At 33.8% G+C, this 14,710-nt stretch overlaps 1 protein-coding gene across 2 annotated transcripts in view; it reads left to right on the top strand.

Moving 5' to 3' along the window:
• The window catches only part of LOC106665560 (protein phosphatase 1 regulatory subunit 14B), a 200,309-nt gene that overhangs the window by 72,623 nt on the left and 112,976 nt on the right, over positions 1-14,710 (top strand). For both annotated transcript variants that reach the window (XM_024229440.1, XM_024229439.1), the window contains exon 2: positions 6,404-6,466. Coding sequence is in view for 1 of the 2 variants with exons in the window: in XM_024229439.1 (XP_024085207.1) it covers positions 6,404-6,466 (63 nt within the window). In the remaining variant the exon portion in view is untranslated. The remainder of the gene's footprint in view (positions 1-6,403; positions 6,467-14,710) is intronic.

The following is a 14,710-nucleotide window of genomic DNA, read 5'->3' as shown; positions in this document are numbered from 1 at the left end:
ATGATCTCAATAAAGATCGAAACGTTGGCACGATAAAGAAAATATTTTTCTGAAACCTACATCACACCAGACCGCATCTCACGATTTCTAAATAAATATCGATTAACGGTCACTAATCATCACACGCATCAAAATGTACGTTATTTATATTTGCACTGAAGATGAACTGAGAGGTGCAGAGACCTGGATAAATACCATTTTCTCTAAGTCTATATTTTGGGTAAAACCGTCAGTGGTTCCTCTGATTCCTCAAAAATCTAAGCTTTGTATTATTATTAAGAACAAAAAATGCTAAAAATAATATCACCAAAGAGTGAAAGACTGTCAGAAAAGGAATACCAACATAATAAAACATAAACAAAACCTTATGGACTTATTGAAACAACGTTATCTTGAAAAAAAACCATGTTCTACTTCAATAACAAAATAACTTTTATGGTGTCGATCCATGCAGAATCTCTGTCAATTTTATTTAAAAACCGAAAGTTTGTTGTTTTTCCAGCTATCGTTTTTTTCTGAACGGTGTTTTTAGCTATTTTGACCTGGTTTCTATAAAACTACTTCACATACATGATAATTTTTTTTCGATTTGCTCGGTCACCAATTAATTCCCCATCTCATTTACATCGATTAGTATGTTCCCTCCTTTTTGCCATTTTCAACTTTTCGAATCCCGCTCGTGACACTGACTTTTTTATCTCAACTAAAAACCTTAATTAATTGANAAATGTTAACGTGTGTAGGAATATCTGCAGTGTATATGGAAAATAGAAAAGGGCCAAGTATACTTCCCTGAGGAACACCCGGCCTTATGCGTATATAAGGTGAGAATTCAGGGAGTCGAGTCCGTCAGATAAGATCTCAGTATAAGATAGTACGTGTGAGGGAGGATGTTCCTCAGTTTCCAAAGCAAGCCCGAGTGCCAGACTCGATCGAAGGCCGTTCTAAATCAAGAAAGACACCCAAGCAATGCTGTTTTGTTTTTTTTTCGAGGGAAGAGGCTATATTGTCAGCAACACGATATAATTGTTGCGTTGTCGAGTGAAATGTGCGGAACCCAAACTGATTATCTGGAATAATATTAGAATTTTCAATTATTGGCAGTAATCATGGGAGAAGTAGTTTTTCCAGTATTTTGGCAAGAATAGAAAGGAGACTAATGGGTCGATAGGAATTTGGAAGATCAGAAGGTTTATTTGGCTTATGAATCATTTTAATTATAGAGAACTTGGTCCTGAGTACAGCGTTGTATAGGTATGTTAAGAATAGTAAGCCTCTGTGGGGCAAATTTTGTAATATTTGTTTTGTAATTAGATCATAGCCTGGAGCTTTTCGTGAAGGTAGTTGTTTAGTAGTGTGTCGTATGTCTGATGGAGTAAATGCTTTAGGAGGATAAGAGAGTTGCAAGGGGACATTCAAGTCGTGTTCAATGTTAAACTGATGGTCTTGATCAAGTATGTCATGGTGTACAGTAAAAATTGTGGAAAGATGCTCTGAAAACAATTTAGCAACTTTTTTCAATTTTTATTTCAGCAAAGGCCTTACACAAAAAGATTAATTAATTGAAAGAAGTAATTTGGTCAATCAGACCACGAAATATAATGGAATTAATAGTAAAACGAAGTATAACTTCACTAACAGCTCCCCGTGGCCACTTCATATGTCGCCGAGAATCCAATTCTGATAACACGACATTTGAAAAATGGCAAAAAGAAGGGAAAATATAAAAAAGTGGGGTTGAGGTGGGAAGTTAGTATCCGAGTGGATCGAGGTTATGATAGCTCAAGTGGTAGAGCAGCTGCGTATCAAGCCGAAGGTCGTGTGTTCGAATACCGCTCGTTACACTAAATCTTTAATTTCAGCCAAGACTTACATTAAAAAAATTAATTAATTGATAGTTATTTAGGTTATTTATTGAAATATTGCAACCAAGTAATATTCTTTTTCAGGTTAGGAATTTCGGGGTAACCTTATTTTTACCTTACAATTAATTAAGGTTTTCAGCTGAGATAAAAAAGTCAAGGCACGAGGGGATTCGAACCCATGATCTTCGGCTTGATACACCGCTGCTCTACCACTTGAGCTATCGTGACTTCGATCCACTCGGACACCAACTACCATCTCAACTACACCTTTTTGAATTTTCCCTCCTTTTTGCCATCTTTCAATTATAATAATAATTATTATAATAATATAATTATTTTTACCTTGGTGTTTTGAACACCAAAGATGTCTTTTAAAGGGCCTGGCAGCTGAATCTTGAATGCATATCCAAAAGTAAAAAATAAAATGATTGGAATAGTTCACCTAACTATTTTTAAATAAAACCAACCAAGAGAAATAAGAGCTTGGAAATTAACCAAACTTGCAATTCCAATTCTTGGTGTTTCCATGGATTTGGATATGTTAAAAGCTATCCAGTTGCCATTGGTATACCAAAAATCCATACATTATTATAACTAATATTTTTGATTCTATGTACAACTGAAACTTTTATTTGATAAATTTTTTATACATATTTAAAATATCTAATATTAGGGAGGGTAAGCTAAAACTCGTTTCCCTGTCATCTTCGTTTGACGGTTACTGCTAGTTCAACTGATTTTCTCGACCTTGGTCATTTGTTTGTTCTGTTTCTTGCTTTTGTTACCTATTAAGACCTTTACGTATTGTCAATTAAGGAGAGTAGGTATGAAGGTACATAAGAGGAATGCGCGTGAAGCGACTGCATAAGTTCGGTTTCGCCAAAATGTTTTCATAATTATGATAACGTAGGGTGTGCAAGACAAAATCGGTCGGATTGCTTATCGTAGCGGTGGTCGATTGCCCATTTGGAACGCCGCGCTTTCCACTATTCGACTTTCCAAAAGTGGAGTCGGAAAGAAAAAAATTACCCGGAGATGACACGGTCGGGCGGATCCTCTTCGCCCTTGAACGTCCAACGGTTCAAGAATCGAATACTTCACTGTTTATCCTCACTGGTTTATTAATCATACGCCATCGACGATAGGATATAATAAAACATAACAAAACAAGTCGGACATAGTCGATCATTTCAAAAATGTTTATCCACCCCCAATAAAAACAAACATTTACGTTTAAAACCAAGTGCGTTTATAATTATTAACCCCAAATTACAAAGTTATATTTCCTCTAATACATCTCCAGCCACCAAACTGCCGTTAACGCTTTATTAAACGCTTTTAAGCTGTTCAATTATTCAGCAACTTGTGAGGAATGTTTACCGAGAGCGTAGCCAAAGATCATTGAGGTCTGAAAGTGAAAATACATCCAATGTTTTTAGAATATGTTTATCAAGGATCGAAAAACAAACCAACTTCTCCCATCGATTTAGTACAAAAAAACAGCTCTCAGTTATTTCCATGTTACAATTTTGTTCAATACAGATATTAAATTTAATAAATAATGAATTTTCTTTTAAAAAAATATGATTCTAAATCAGTTCCCTAGTCTCTCAGAAACCGGACACTCATATTTTTATTCAAATTACATGTACTATTGTCGTTATATTAATTACAACATACTTATTTTAATATAAACCAAATTAACCGTGATTAAAAATTAATTAGTTTTTATTTAAAAAAATAATTTTAATGGTTTGGTAGAAAATTAATCAAAACACCGGAATACGATATTTTTGTATAATGAATTTAACAAACAATTTATTGTACTCGCTTCAGCGGTACATAAACTAAATTTGAAACAATTTATTACACGGTTTTGCTCATAAAATTTAATTAATAATTTATTAGTATAGTTGTATTAATATATGTGTATTAATAGGACACTCATATTTTTTGTAGTTTATTTCAAACTAAGTACATGTGATTTTGTCGTTATATTAATTACAACATGTTATTTTAAGGTAAACCAAATTAAACGAGAGAAAAAATGCATAAGGTTTTATAAACATTGTTTAATTATGATGGTTAGGAGTAACTTTATTTAAAACAATTAAGTTTAACAAACAATTTATTAGATGGTTGTGCTCATAAAATTTAACTAACAATTTATTACAAGGTTTTGCTCGAAATAGTGCATTAAGAACAAAAGATGCGTTGCGATTGTGATAGTGATTATTGTGATAAACGCTGTGGACAGTACGCGACGTGTGCTTGCGTCGGATAGATGTGCACCCCCACAAAAACGTGGCAAGGCGTCGGGTAGCATCGGGTAGCGTCGCATGGCGTAGAATCGGGTAAGTGTGTTTCTGGCTTTAAGCGGGGAACACACCAGATGCGATGCTATGCGACGCTACCCGACGCCTTGACACGTTTTGGTGTGGTGTGCACATCTATCCGACGTCAAGCGCACGCCACGAACAGTCACGTGTATCACAATAATCAGTATCATAATCGCAACGCCTCTTTTGTGCTTGTTTTGGCTGGATACAAAAATAAAATAAAAAAAAAAGAAATAAACAAAAAACTTACGATTTGCGTTGCCTGTATAAAGAAAAAAGGAATCCCTCACTGAAGGGCCGTCGCGAGGCCGGGGCCCCGTTACAACGCCGTAAACGACCTGCAGGATGTGAATGATAGTATGGGAAATTTGGGAAAAGTTAAAGAAAAATTTAAGGGGATTAGGAGAGGTGCTCACAGGAGGTTTTTTTAAAAAGAGGAGAGGTGAGCCGAGAGTCATTCACAATAGATTCGTACTGGACATTAAAATCAGAACTACTGGGAAAAAGGAGGAAGGGAGAGGACTCAAAGGGACAAAGAGCGGGGCCTCTATTTTGCTCTGGCCAAAACAGTTCTTCATTCAATATTTTGGGCAAAACCTTGTAATAAATTGTTACTTAAATTTTATGAGCACAACCATGTAATACATTGTCAGATAAATTTAATAGTTTTAAATAAAGTTTTTCCTATGTTTCGATAAATTTTCTGCCTAACCATCATAATTAAATAATTCTTATAAAAACTAACGCATTTTTGATCTCGTTTAATTTGGTTTACATTAAAATAACATGTTGTAATTAATATAACGACAAAATTACACATACATTGTTCGAAATAAACTACAAAACATATGAGGGTCCGGTTCTGACGCTACTCGACGAAAATGAAGTAATTTTATGAGCAAAACCGTGTAAAAAAATTCTTAGTTAAATTTTGCGAACAAAACTATGTAATAAATTGTTAGCTAAATTTTATGAGCATATCCATGAAATAAATTGTTAGTTAAAATTTATGAGAAAAATCGTGAAAAAAATATCGTTCAATTAATTAAGGTTTTTAGTTGAGATAAAAAATCCAGTGACACGAGCGGGATTCGAACCCCGAAAGGTCGTGGGTTCGAATCCCGCTCGTGACACTGGCTTTTTTATCTCAACTAAAAACCTTAATTAATTGAGTAATTTAAAATGTGCTGCTGGACATGAAAGCATTGCAGGATCGAACAGGCGGCCAACTGGCCAAAGAATGGGCAGCCCTCTCACCCAGGGGACCAAAGCTAGAATTAAGCTGGAGAATATGTTAAAAATGAAACTGTACAAATGATTATAAAAGAAACTTCGCAAAGAGGTAGAAAATTCTGTACATTTTTAGTGATCTGAAATACATTACATGTTTTGTTTTTGAAAAGACTAATTTTTAAAATTCTACGTGAAATTTGAATTATAGAATGACAATAATTAATTGAATTAGCACGAGCATAGCATTTTTAGATGTTTAACACCTTATTCATTGCCAAATGCTGCAAAAATGGACATCCAAATCATACATAATTTGAAAAAGGGAGTTAAAAGCAAAATGATGTTGAGTTATTTAATTTTCACCAAAGGGAAATTTAAAGAAGAACGTTTTTTATCAAATGGAATTTTTGACAGCATTCAATTCAGGTTTAATGTTTGTAATTGAAGTGTTAATGCGTATTCCTGGAACACTTGCCTTATCAATTTGATAATGTGGTCATACTGATAAACTATTAATGAAGAATCGTTATTCCAAAATTATGAAATTTTAATTGAATTTTTCAAAACCTTTTAGAAAGTAAAACACAAACGATAATGCTTAATTGGGATTGTCAATTAAAATGAACCTTTGTTAGGGAACCCAGATGACTTTTCTTAATAATTAGCACGGTGGCTCAATATTAGCATGAAATTATTCAATATAAAAAAACGTACGTATGAAAGATTCGATCAACTTTTACTTCAAATATTCAATTGTGATTCGTCGTAGATTTTTTTTATTCAATTCCCACCCATGGATTCAGTTTGAAGCATTGGCGTTCATTCGAATGAAGCTCGCGGCCGTCAAAGTGCTGGAATTTTAACTGTCGTATTGTTGAAACTTAATAAACCGTCCTTCACTTCTAAATTGGCTTTTAATCTTAAAATCCTTTATTTTCTGAAGATTTATTTTTCTCATTGTTTTAGAGTACGAATGGGCCACAGGCGCAGCCTCCGCCAGCCCTGCCTCCGAAGGATTACAACATCACCGTAAGTATGGTTTTTTTATTACTGTCGTAAGATAATATTTTTTGTGACATTATATCCGAGGGGTAATCCTCGAAATGATGTAATGGACACGATAGTTAAAACAAAACTCAGACAAATCACGGAAAAATAAAGCATTAGTAAAGGTACTAATCTTAAGTATAAAAAATAACCCTGATAATTGTTAAATTAATATTGTTGTAATATCAAGATTCAGTCTTTCGAATAATATGGTTAATAACTAATTATGAGGAATATTGATCAAATTGGTCCAAATATGTTAAAATTTGCCAAAATCTAGGCTTTACAGTCTACAGTCTTCTCCTATTTCTGTTAAATTGGCTGAGAAGTAGCCGAGGAGCTCGTAATATATTTTCGACCAAATTTGAAAGAAAAAATATTTAACAAAGCTCTGAGCAATCCAAGAGAGATTTTTTTTATCCTAACTTCCCAAATCGGCGTAGGTTCTCAGGAGCTCTTCAAGGCCATCCCAACCAAACGTGTCTCAACATAAAAAAAGAACAGTTAAGTTCAATAAAGAGTTCACTTTATTCTCTTATACCAAATGGGCTGAGGAGAAGCTCAGGAGTCGTAAAATTATTTTCAACCAAATTTGAAAGAAAAAATATTTAAAAAAGCTCCTGAGAAATCCAAGAAAGATTTTTTTATCCTCCCTTGCCAAATTGGCCGAGGTTCCCAGGAGCTCTTCATGGCCATCCCAACCAAACGTGTCTCAACATAAAAAAAAGAACAGTTAAGTTCAATAAAGAGTTCATTTTATTCTCATATACAAATTGGGCTGAGAAGGAACCTTACAGAGCCATTCGAGGCCATCCCAGCCAAACGCATTATAAATAATGCAAATGAAAATTCAGTTAAATTCGACGCCTTTTTATTCATTGGTCGTTATTATTCTGTCATTGTATTATTCAGTTTATTATATTATTGGGCTTTTTGTACTGTCTTGTCAAATTGGTTGAAGAGGAGCTTTGAGGAACTCGTAATATCTTTCTCGACCAAACTTGAAAGAAAGAATGTAAAAAAAAAAGCTCTTTGAATTTCAAGAAAGAGTTTTTTTTATCGTCCTTCGCCAAGTTGGCTGAGGAGCTCAGAGGAGCTCTTAAAAGTCTTCCCAACCAAACATAAAACAAAGAATCTAAAAAATTTAGTATAATGTTCAATAATTTTTTAAAAATTATTCCTGATCAAATTGTCTCTGGAAGAGCTCGTAGAGCTGTTAAAGGTCTTTCCAAACAAACTTACAATTATTATTAAATTATTTAACAAAGATTTAAATAAATAATTTTTAAAATCTTCTTAAATGAATAATTCACTGAAATATTCTTGCGAAAAACATTTGTAACCTATTCCAGGCAGTACATTTTGTCGCTTAAATTAAGGATTCCAGCAGCAAAGGATCAACGGCGATAATATTCCAGCAGGTCTATTTTCTGGTCTAGACCCGAGTTTTGTTGAATAAGATATTACTTTTCCCTTGAGTACGACGGGAATCTCTTAAATGATACAACGTAAATTATCCTTCATTAAAGCTTTTAGCTGGTCGTCGACGGTCCTTTTAAAGCATTTTTCCTTCTAAAAAAGGAAATATTTCCCTTTTTGAAAGTTTTAACCTTGACAACAATCTCGCTTAATAACAAGCGTATATTTTCCTTAGATGTTGTTTTCTATGTTCTGAATTTAAAGTTATGTTTTTTAGATAGCAATTTTCAATCAGATTGATGTATTTCATGGTTTTTTGTAAAAAGAAAAATATTTGGAACGAAAACAACCGTAAAAATGAATTTTCGTACTACAATATTTCATTTCTTTATCGTTATATTTTGACTTATTACGAACTTTTTGTTTCTTAAAACTATGTGCTCAAAGGTATTTCTTTTCCCATAAACTGATACAAATCGAACTGGACCATCGAGCAGAAACAGTTTTGAATATCGTGACAGAAGGATGGGGGCTGTCAATTTTTCCCTCCCGGCAACGTTATCTTTCTCAACTGGAACAATCGACACACCGGTCTTTTCATAAGTTGATTTATCGGATAAAAGTATCAAGAAAAAAAAGAAAGAAAGTTGGACTCCTCCAATTAAGCCCGCGTTGATAAATTAATTTACAACTTGTCAAATTCGATTCTCTTCAGATCCCGTTGGCTAAGAAAACTTCCTACTCTTTAAATAAGAAAGAACAGTTTCCTTCTGAGCATTTATTATTTGAATTTAGAAGAAAAAAATATGTACAATATTAAATCAAAACGAGACTTTTTTCTGTCAAGGTAACCCAAAGATAAATAAATTTTAGTTTGATAAATATGTATTTAAAAATTTGCTAATTTGGGGTTAAAACAATGTTTTTGCTAGGTACAACTTGCTAGTGGCATACCTTTGATCAATTTGAGATAAGGTTTTCTGAAAGTATCAGTCATTCCATTGTGAGCCCATAAACATGTTTTTCTGCCTGTAACATGTATCAAATGCTTTGGTTAGGACCTGAGTAAAAGCTAAAATTCGCAGCAGGGCGAAAAATTCCGAATAAAAGAGACCAAAACAAACGCGTGGCCGATGGATCTCAATCAGCGTGAAATCGCTTTAACAACACTCTCACAGCTTAATGAAACCCCTCTTCGTCCTTTTTCCTTTTTTTGTTGTTGAGAAGCTTCGTCGCTTTGTACTTGTATGGAATATGAGTTTGCTCACGAATAGACGGCCGAGCACACAAAACAATGGAGGAAGAAAAAAGAAATCTCACGATAAATAAAAAATAAAATTTATCGAATCAAAACTAGGGATTGTTGTTTTCATCAACCCGTTGACAGCCTTTTTTGTCAAATTAAAAAGAAAGGACAATATGTTTTTATTGAACTTCAGGGTTTTTTCTACATTGGTTGGAACGTTTATTACGAGCACCTCTGAGCTCCTAAACAATTTGACAGGAAAGGATTTTTTTAAAAATTATTTAACTTCAGGTTTTTTTTTACATTTTGTATGTCACATTTGGTTGGAAAGCTTTTTACAAACACCTCTGAGCTCCTCCTTAAACAATTTAGTCGGAAAGGACAAAAAAAATTTATTCAACTTCAGGTTTTTTCCTACTTTATTTATTTAACATTTGGTTGAAAAGTTTTTTATGAGCAACTCTGCGCTCCTTCGACAATTTACAGGAAAGAATAAAAAATTCTTCATTGAACTTCAAGTTTTTTTCTACATTATTTATTTTAAATGTTATTGGAAAGACTTTTACGAACACATCTGAGCCCTTTTTAATCAACTAGTCTGGAAAGATAAAAAAGGTTTTTATTCAACATCAGGGTTTCTTCTACATTATTTATTTCAAATTTGGTTGGAAAGGCTTTTAGGAGCACCGTTTTGCTCCTTATAGCCAACTAGTCAGGAAAGGATAAAAGCGTTTTTATTGAACTTCAGGTTTTTTATCTACATTATTTATTTCACATTTGGTTGGAAAGTTTTATACGAGCACCTCTGAGCTCCTTTGTAAACAATTTGGCAGGAAACGATAAAAAAAATTGTATTTAACTTCAGGTTTTTTTCTACATTATTTATTTCACATTTGGTTGGAAAGGCTTTTATTAAGACCTCTGAGCTCCTTTTAGCCAAATAGTCAGGAAAGAACAAAAACGTTTTTATTTAACTTCAGGTTTTTTTCTACATTATTTAATTCACATTTCGTTGGAAAGTTTTTTATGAGACCTCTGACCTCCTTCTTAGACAATTTACAGGAAAGAATAAAAAAGTCTTCATTGAACTTCAGGTTTTTTTCTACATTATTTAATTCACATTTCGTTGGAAAGTTTTTTAAGAGCACCTCTGAGCTCCTTCTTAGACAATTTACAGGAAAGAATAAAAAAAGTCTTCATTGAACTCCAGGTTTTTTTCTACATTATTTATTTCACATTTGGTTGGAAAGGCTTTGGCGAGCACTAAATGCTTCTTCTAGACAAGTCATTACATAAATACGAGTACCGATTGTAATTAATATATTAAATAAACATCATTTTCTAGATTTGTTGTTTGTTTAATGGAGCAAAAGTATAGTTAATTTAAATCTCTTTGCTTTGTCAGTTTGGTTCTCATAATACTTATGTGTATTACTAACAAAGTTCACGGTATGCTTTTAATTTCGTACAGCCTGTTGATGAAAATTAAAAAATAGAAAAACAATGAAACTTGGAGATTAAGGGATGTAGTTTTTTTTTAATTTTGAGAGCGCAAAGGAGATATTTCGGCTGAACGTGACGTTCGGAAAGGGGTCAGTTCACTGTTATATTATTATCCAATGAACGAGAGATCGTTTGATCTTTAATATCGAATCAAATAACAAATTGTATATTGTAAATAGTTTGAAATAATTTTAAATAAACATAAAAGGATTTGTTAATCTATCTCTAAGAAACCTCAATAAAGCAAAATTTCATATTGAAAACGAATGAAGGCAGCGAGAACAGGCTGTTCGGAACAATAATTATTTGCCAAATAGTATTCAGCTGGAGAACCAAGGAAGAAATTTATGTACAACTACAGGCTCCAGCATAAAACTTCTATTCCTTTCGAAAAGAAATAATGGGTATATTTCCAACCTCTTTCAATAAGAACGAACTTGGTCGTACATGTGCCGCATCTTTAATTTCAACGGGGGTAATATTAACGTCACAGATGGTCCCATCGATCGACAAAGCTTTTTGGAAAATATTCCAGAAAATGTGTGAGTGTATGACAGCGATAGGGTTGATTATAAATTCCATTACTACAGCCTAGTCAAGGACGAGGTGGGATTATGGTATCCATTGGTAATGCGAAGACTTTCCTGACTTACATTGACCCAATACCCTCGACGAGTTGAAATTGTTTTACCTTCACCTTACAAAAGACAATTATTAGCTTGTTACTTCTGCCAATTTTTATTTGTTTTACTTTGCTGTTTATTTTTTTTTTAAATATAGCAGTTTACGTACTAAGCCCCAAATAATCAAAGTTCGAGGGGTTTTTTTTAATAGAGATAAATGTGATTCATGTAGGTATCATATATATCATATTGCATATATATAAATCGTATTTAATAGATCTTAATCTCTAGGAGGGTACATATGTTTCTGCCGAAAAAGCCAGAATCGGAGTACTTGCTAGACCTTAGACGAACATTACGAAAAGTGTCAATTTTTTAAAAAAACGAGTGGGAAGCCTGTACATAAAAAATTGATCCGAAATCTATCATTGATCTGATGGATGATGCCGATAAACGGGTCGGCGTCTCATTTGTTGCTACAAAAACTTTTTAAAATGTTACATAATTTTTCTCTATTTGTTAGTAGATGCTTTATTTGAGGAGTCCACGATATTTTTATATTCAACTGAAGCCCCGAAAACTTGAATTTAACCAGGAATCGGAAGTTCCCTAAATTTCAAATTCTTCAGCGTTTGTAAGGAGGACTTATATTCCCGACCATTTTCATCCATCCATTTTTAATAGTTTATTCATAACAACGTACAACAATGACGTTTGCATGTTTGATACATTTTTATATAGTTTTTTTAGGATCAAACTTTGTGCATTCTGTGTATGGTGATTAGTGACCGTTAATCGATAATTATTCAGAAATCATGANGCCCTGAAGATGATCTCAATAAAGATCGAAACGTTGGCACGATAAAGAAAATGTTTTTCTGAAACCTACATCACTCCAGACCGCATCTCACGATATCTGCATAATTAATTTGTGCATTCTTTAGAATTTTCTTTCCCAACAAATACGTCAATGCTTTTGTTAAAAAAAATATTATCATAAAATATTTTTAAAAAAATTAACATTGAAACTTCTTGAATGAAAAGTCACATAACTAACAATTTTTAGAAGAAGACTCAAAGTTATTTGAAAAAGTGAATTTACCGTGCATTTCGGAACACATATCAGTTTAAAAATCTTACCATGGCCAGGTTGGTGGGTCACGGATTGGGACTAAATTTTTCTGGTGATTGTACACTCCAAAATATAGGACAAATATCTTCCACTTGTGAATACGCCCTGTTTTCGCCAATTTTTTTTGCGTTTAATTTGAAATTTTTCGTTTTTTTTAATATTTCTATTTCGCCGCTCTTTCCTCGATTAATTACTTCAATAGTACATAAATTTATAATTACAATTTATATATTGATGTACACAAAATTCCACTCTTGTAACTTGATTTGTATATATTTTTATATATTAATCAAAGTTTCACGTTCTTTAACATTTCATAATTGGGTGTTTGTCTAAAAAAATTAAAAAAAGAGATAAATTCCTAAGGAAAATGAGAGATAAAGAAACAACATAAAAATAAGACGGACAGGTAAAATTTGTTTTTTGTTTTAGATTTTTAATTAACATTTCAAAATTGCGTATTTACCCCATCCTCTTGCCTTAATTACATCTCGAAGTCGCTTCGGCATACTTTCTACCAGACTGGAAATATCTCTTTCCTGGAGGTTAGCCCATTCTTCACGCAGAGTCCTTTCAAGATAGTGGAGTGTATCAGGAAGTGATGGACGTGCTCTTATTCGTCTTTTGAGGTTATCCCGTGAATGGTCGATGGGGTTCAAGTCTGGAGAACTGGCTGGCCAGGCTATGACTCTGATGTTATGCTGTTGAAGGTTTGTAATATGGGAGCGACATGTGGACAGGCATTATCCTGCATTAGAATAGCATTGTCGCTGATTGTATCAAGGATGGGCACCACATGATGTTCCAAAATTTCATCCACATAGCGAGTGGCCATGAAAAACCTTCCACGAACAACAACAAACTCTGTGCGACCCTCCATTGAAATTCCCGCCAACACTATCATTGAGCTACGTTCAAAAGGTTGGCTCTGGGAAAAATTACAGACTTCGTACCTTTCATTTCGCCTTCTCCACCCTCTTTCGGTTTCTGAAGATCGTAGAGCAAATCTATACTCATCTGTAAAAAGTACAGCAGATTATGGTCCTATGACCAATGGCTATGTTCTCGAGCAAATACGAGCCGTGAAACTCTGTGTGTTCTAGTCAATCCTGGTCGTCTTACGGAGTGAAAATCCACCAGACCATACTGATTTAATCTTCTTCGAGAAATTTCAAAAATTTGAACACTCGAACTTCCTGGAGCTGACGAATCGCTTGAACAGCAGTAATGTGTCGGTTTCACAAAATTATCAAAGTCGAAAAACGGTCATCCTGTGGTTGTGTTATCCTAGGACATCCAGAATCTGGCATTCTATAGTAGAATCCAGTTTCTGGAAAATGTGGCGTCTCGCAGGGTTTTGTAGGGAACTCCGGTGGCAACATCCATCATCAATGAGTGCCATACCACGCGCAACATCCTCATCACTAAGTGGCATTTTTGCGGTTAAAAATTGAAATTAAAATATCAAAGATGTAACTAAACAGTTTATTGGTTCAGAATTCAAATGAGACTGAATAAAAATTTTGAATTTCATAAAAAGGAAACATTGAAAAATCCTATATCCTCGTTTTGGATTAAGGTTTAAGTGTGTTTACCTCTAATCGATATTCCCAATTTAAAACATAGCATGAACAGAAATTTCTTTTATCCAGAAAAAAAAATCAAGTGTTCAATTTTTTGCCTGTCAGTATATTCTCATAACGGAGGCGGCCTCGGAGGCTGGTCCATGGGCAGCATGAACGGCTATGCGATTCTCATTTGAATAGGCTTGAATATAAAAACATTTTATGCAAATTTTGATGGTATATACGAAAATTTTTTGTTTTGTTTATCACTTGTTAACGTACGCATTTCCAGTTTGAATCTTATATTTATTGATGTACAATGATTTTTACGCGTCTATGTAACTTATGTTGATTAATATTTTCTACCTTGCCCCATGTACTCTATTGTTTCAAAAGATTGTTTATTATTAATGAATTATTTTTTTATGAATCGTGAAGACGATATGGCGGTCGTTGGAGCGCGTCAGTCGGTTGGAAACCGCAAAACGTCAAACTCCTCGCCGTCCCGCTCTGTTTCTCGTAATGGAAAAACAAAGAGATCCTTCAACGGTTTTCAAGATTCCTCGGCTCCACTAAAAAGGATGGAACACGAGAAATGAGAGAGCGTGAAACCGTCGAAAACTATTAAATATGTCAGACAATAGTTGTCTCTCGTGAAAGAGTCAGGTTGAATTCGAGATTTCCAGACGTGCCGAAGGAGAAATTGAAGTTTATTTTGATGTACCATTGTTGTACTAT

Source organism: Cimex lectularius, unplaced genomic scaffold, assembly GCF_000648675.2.
Source record: "Cimex lectularius strain Harlan isolate CLEC.00 unplaced genomic scaffold, Clec_2.1 scaffold331, whole genome shotgun sequence".
In the NCBI taxonomy this organism is placed as follows: Eukaryota; Metazoa; Arthropoda; class Insecta; order Hemiptera; family Cimicidae; genus Cimex; species Cimex lectularius.
The sequence above is the reverse complement of the archived record's forward strand: the minus strand, read 5'-3'. Positions and strand labels throughout refer to the sequence as shown.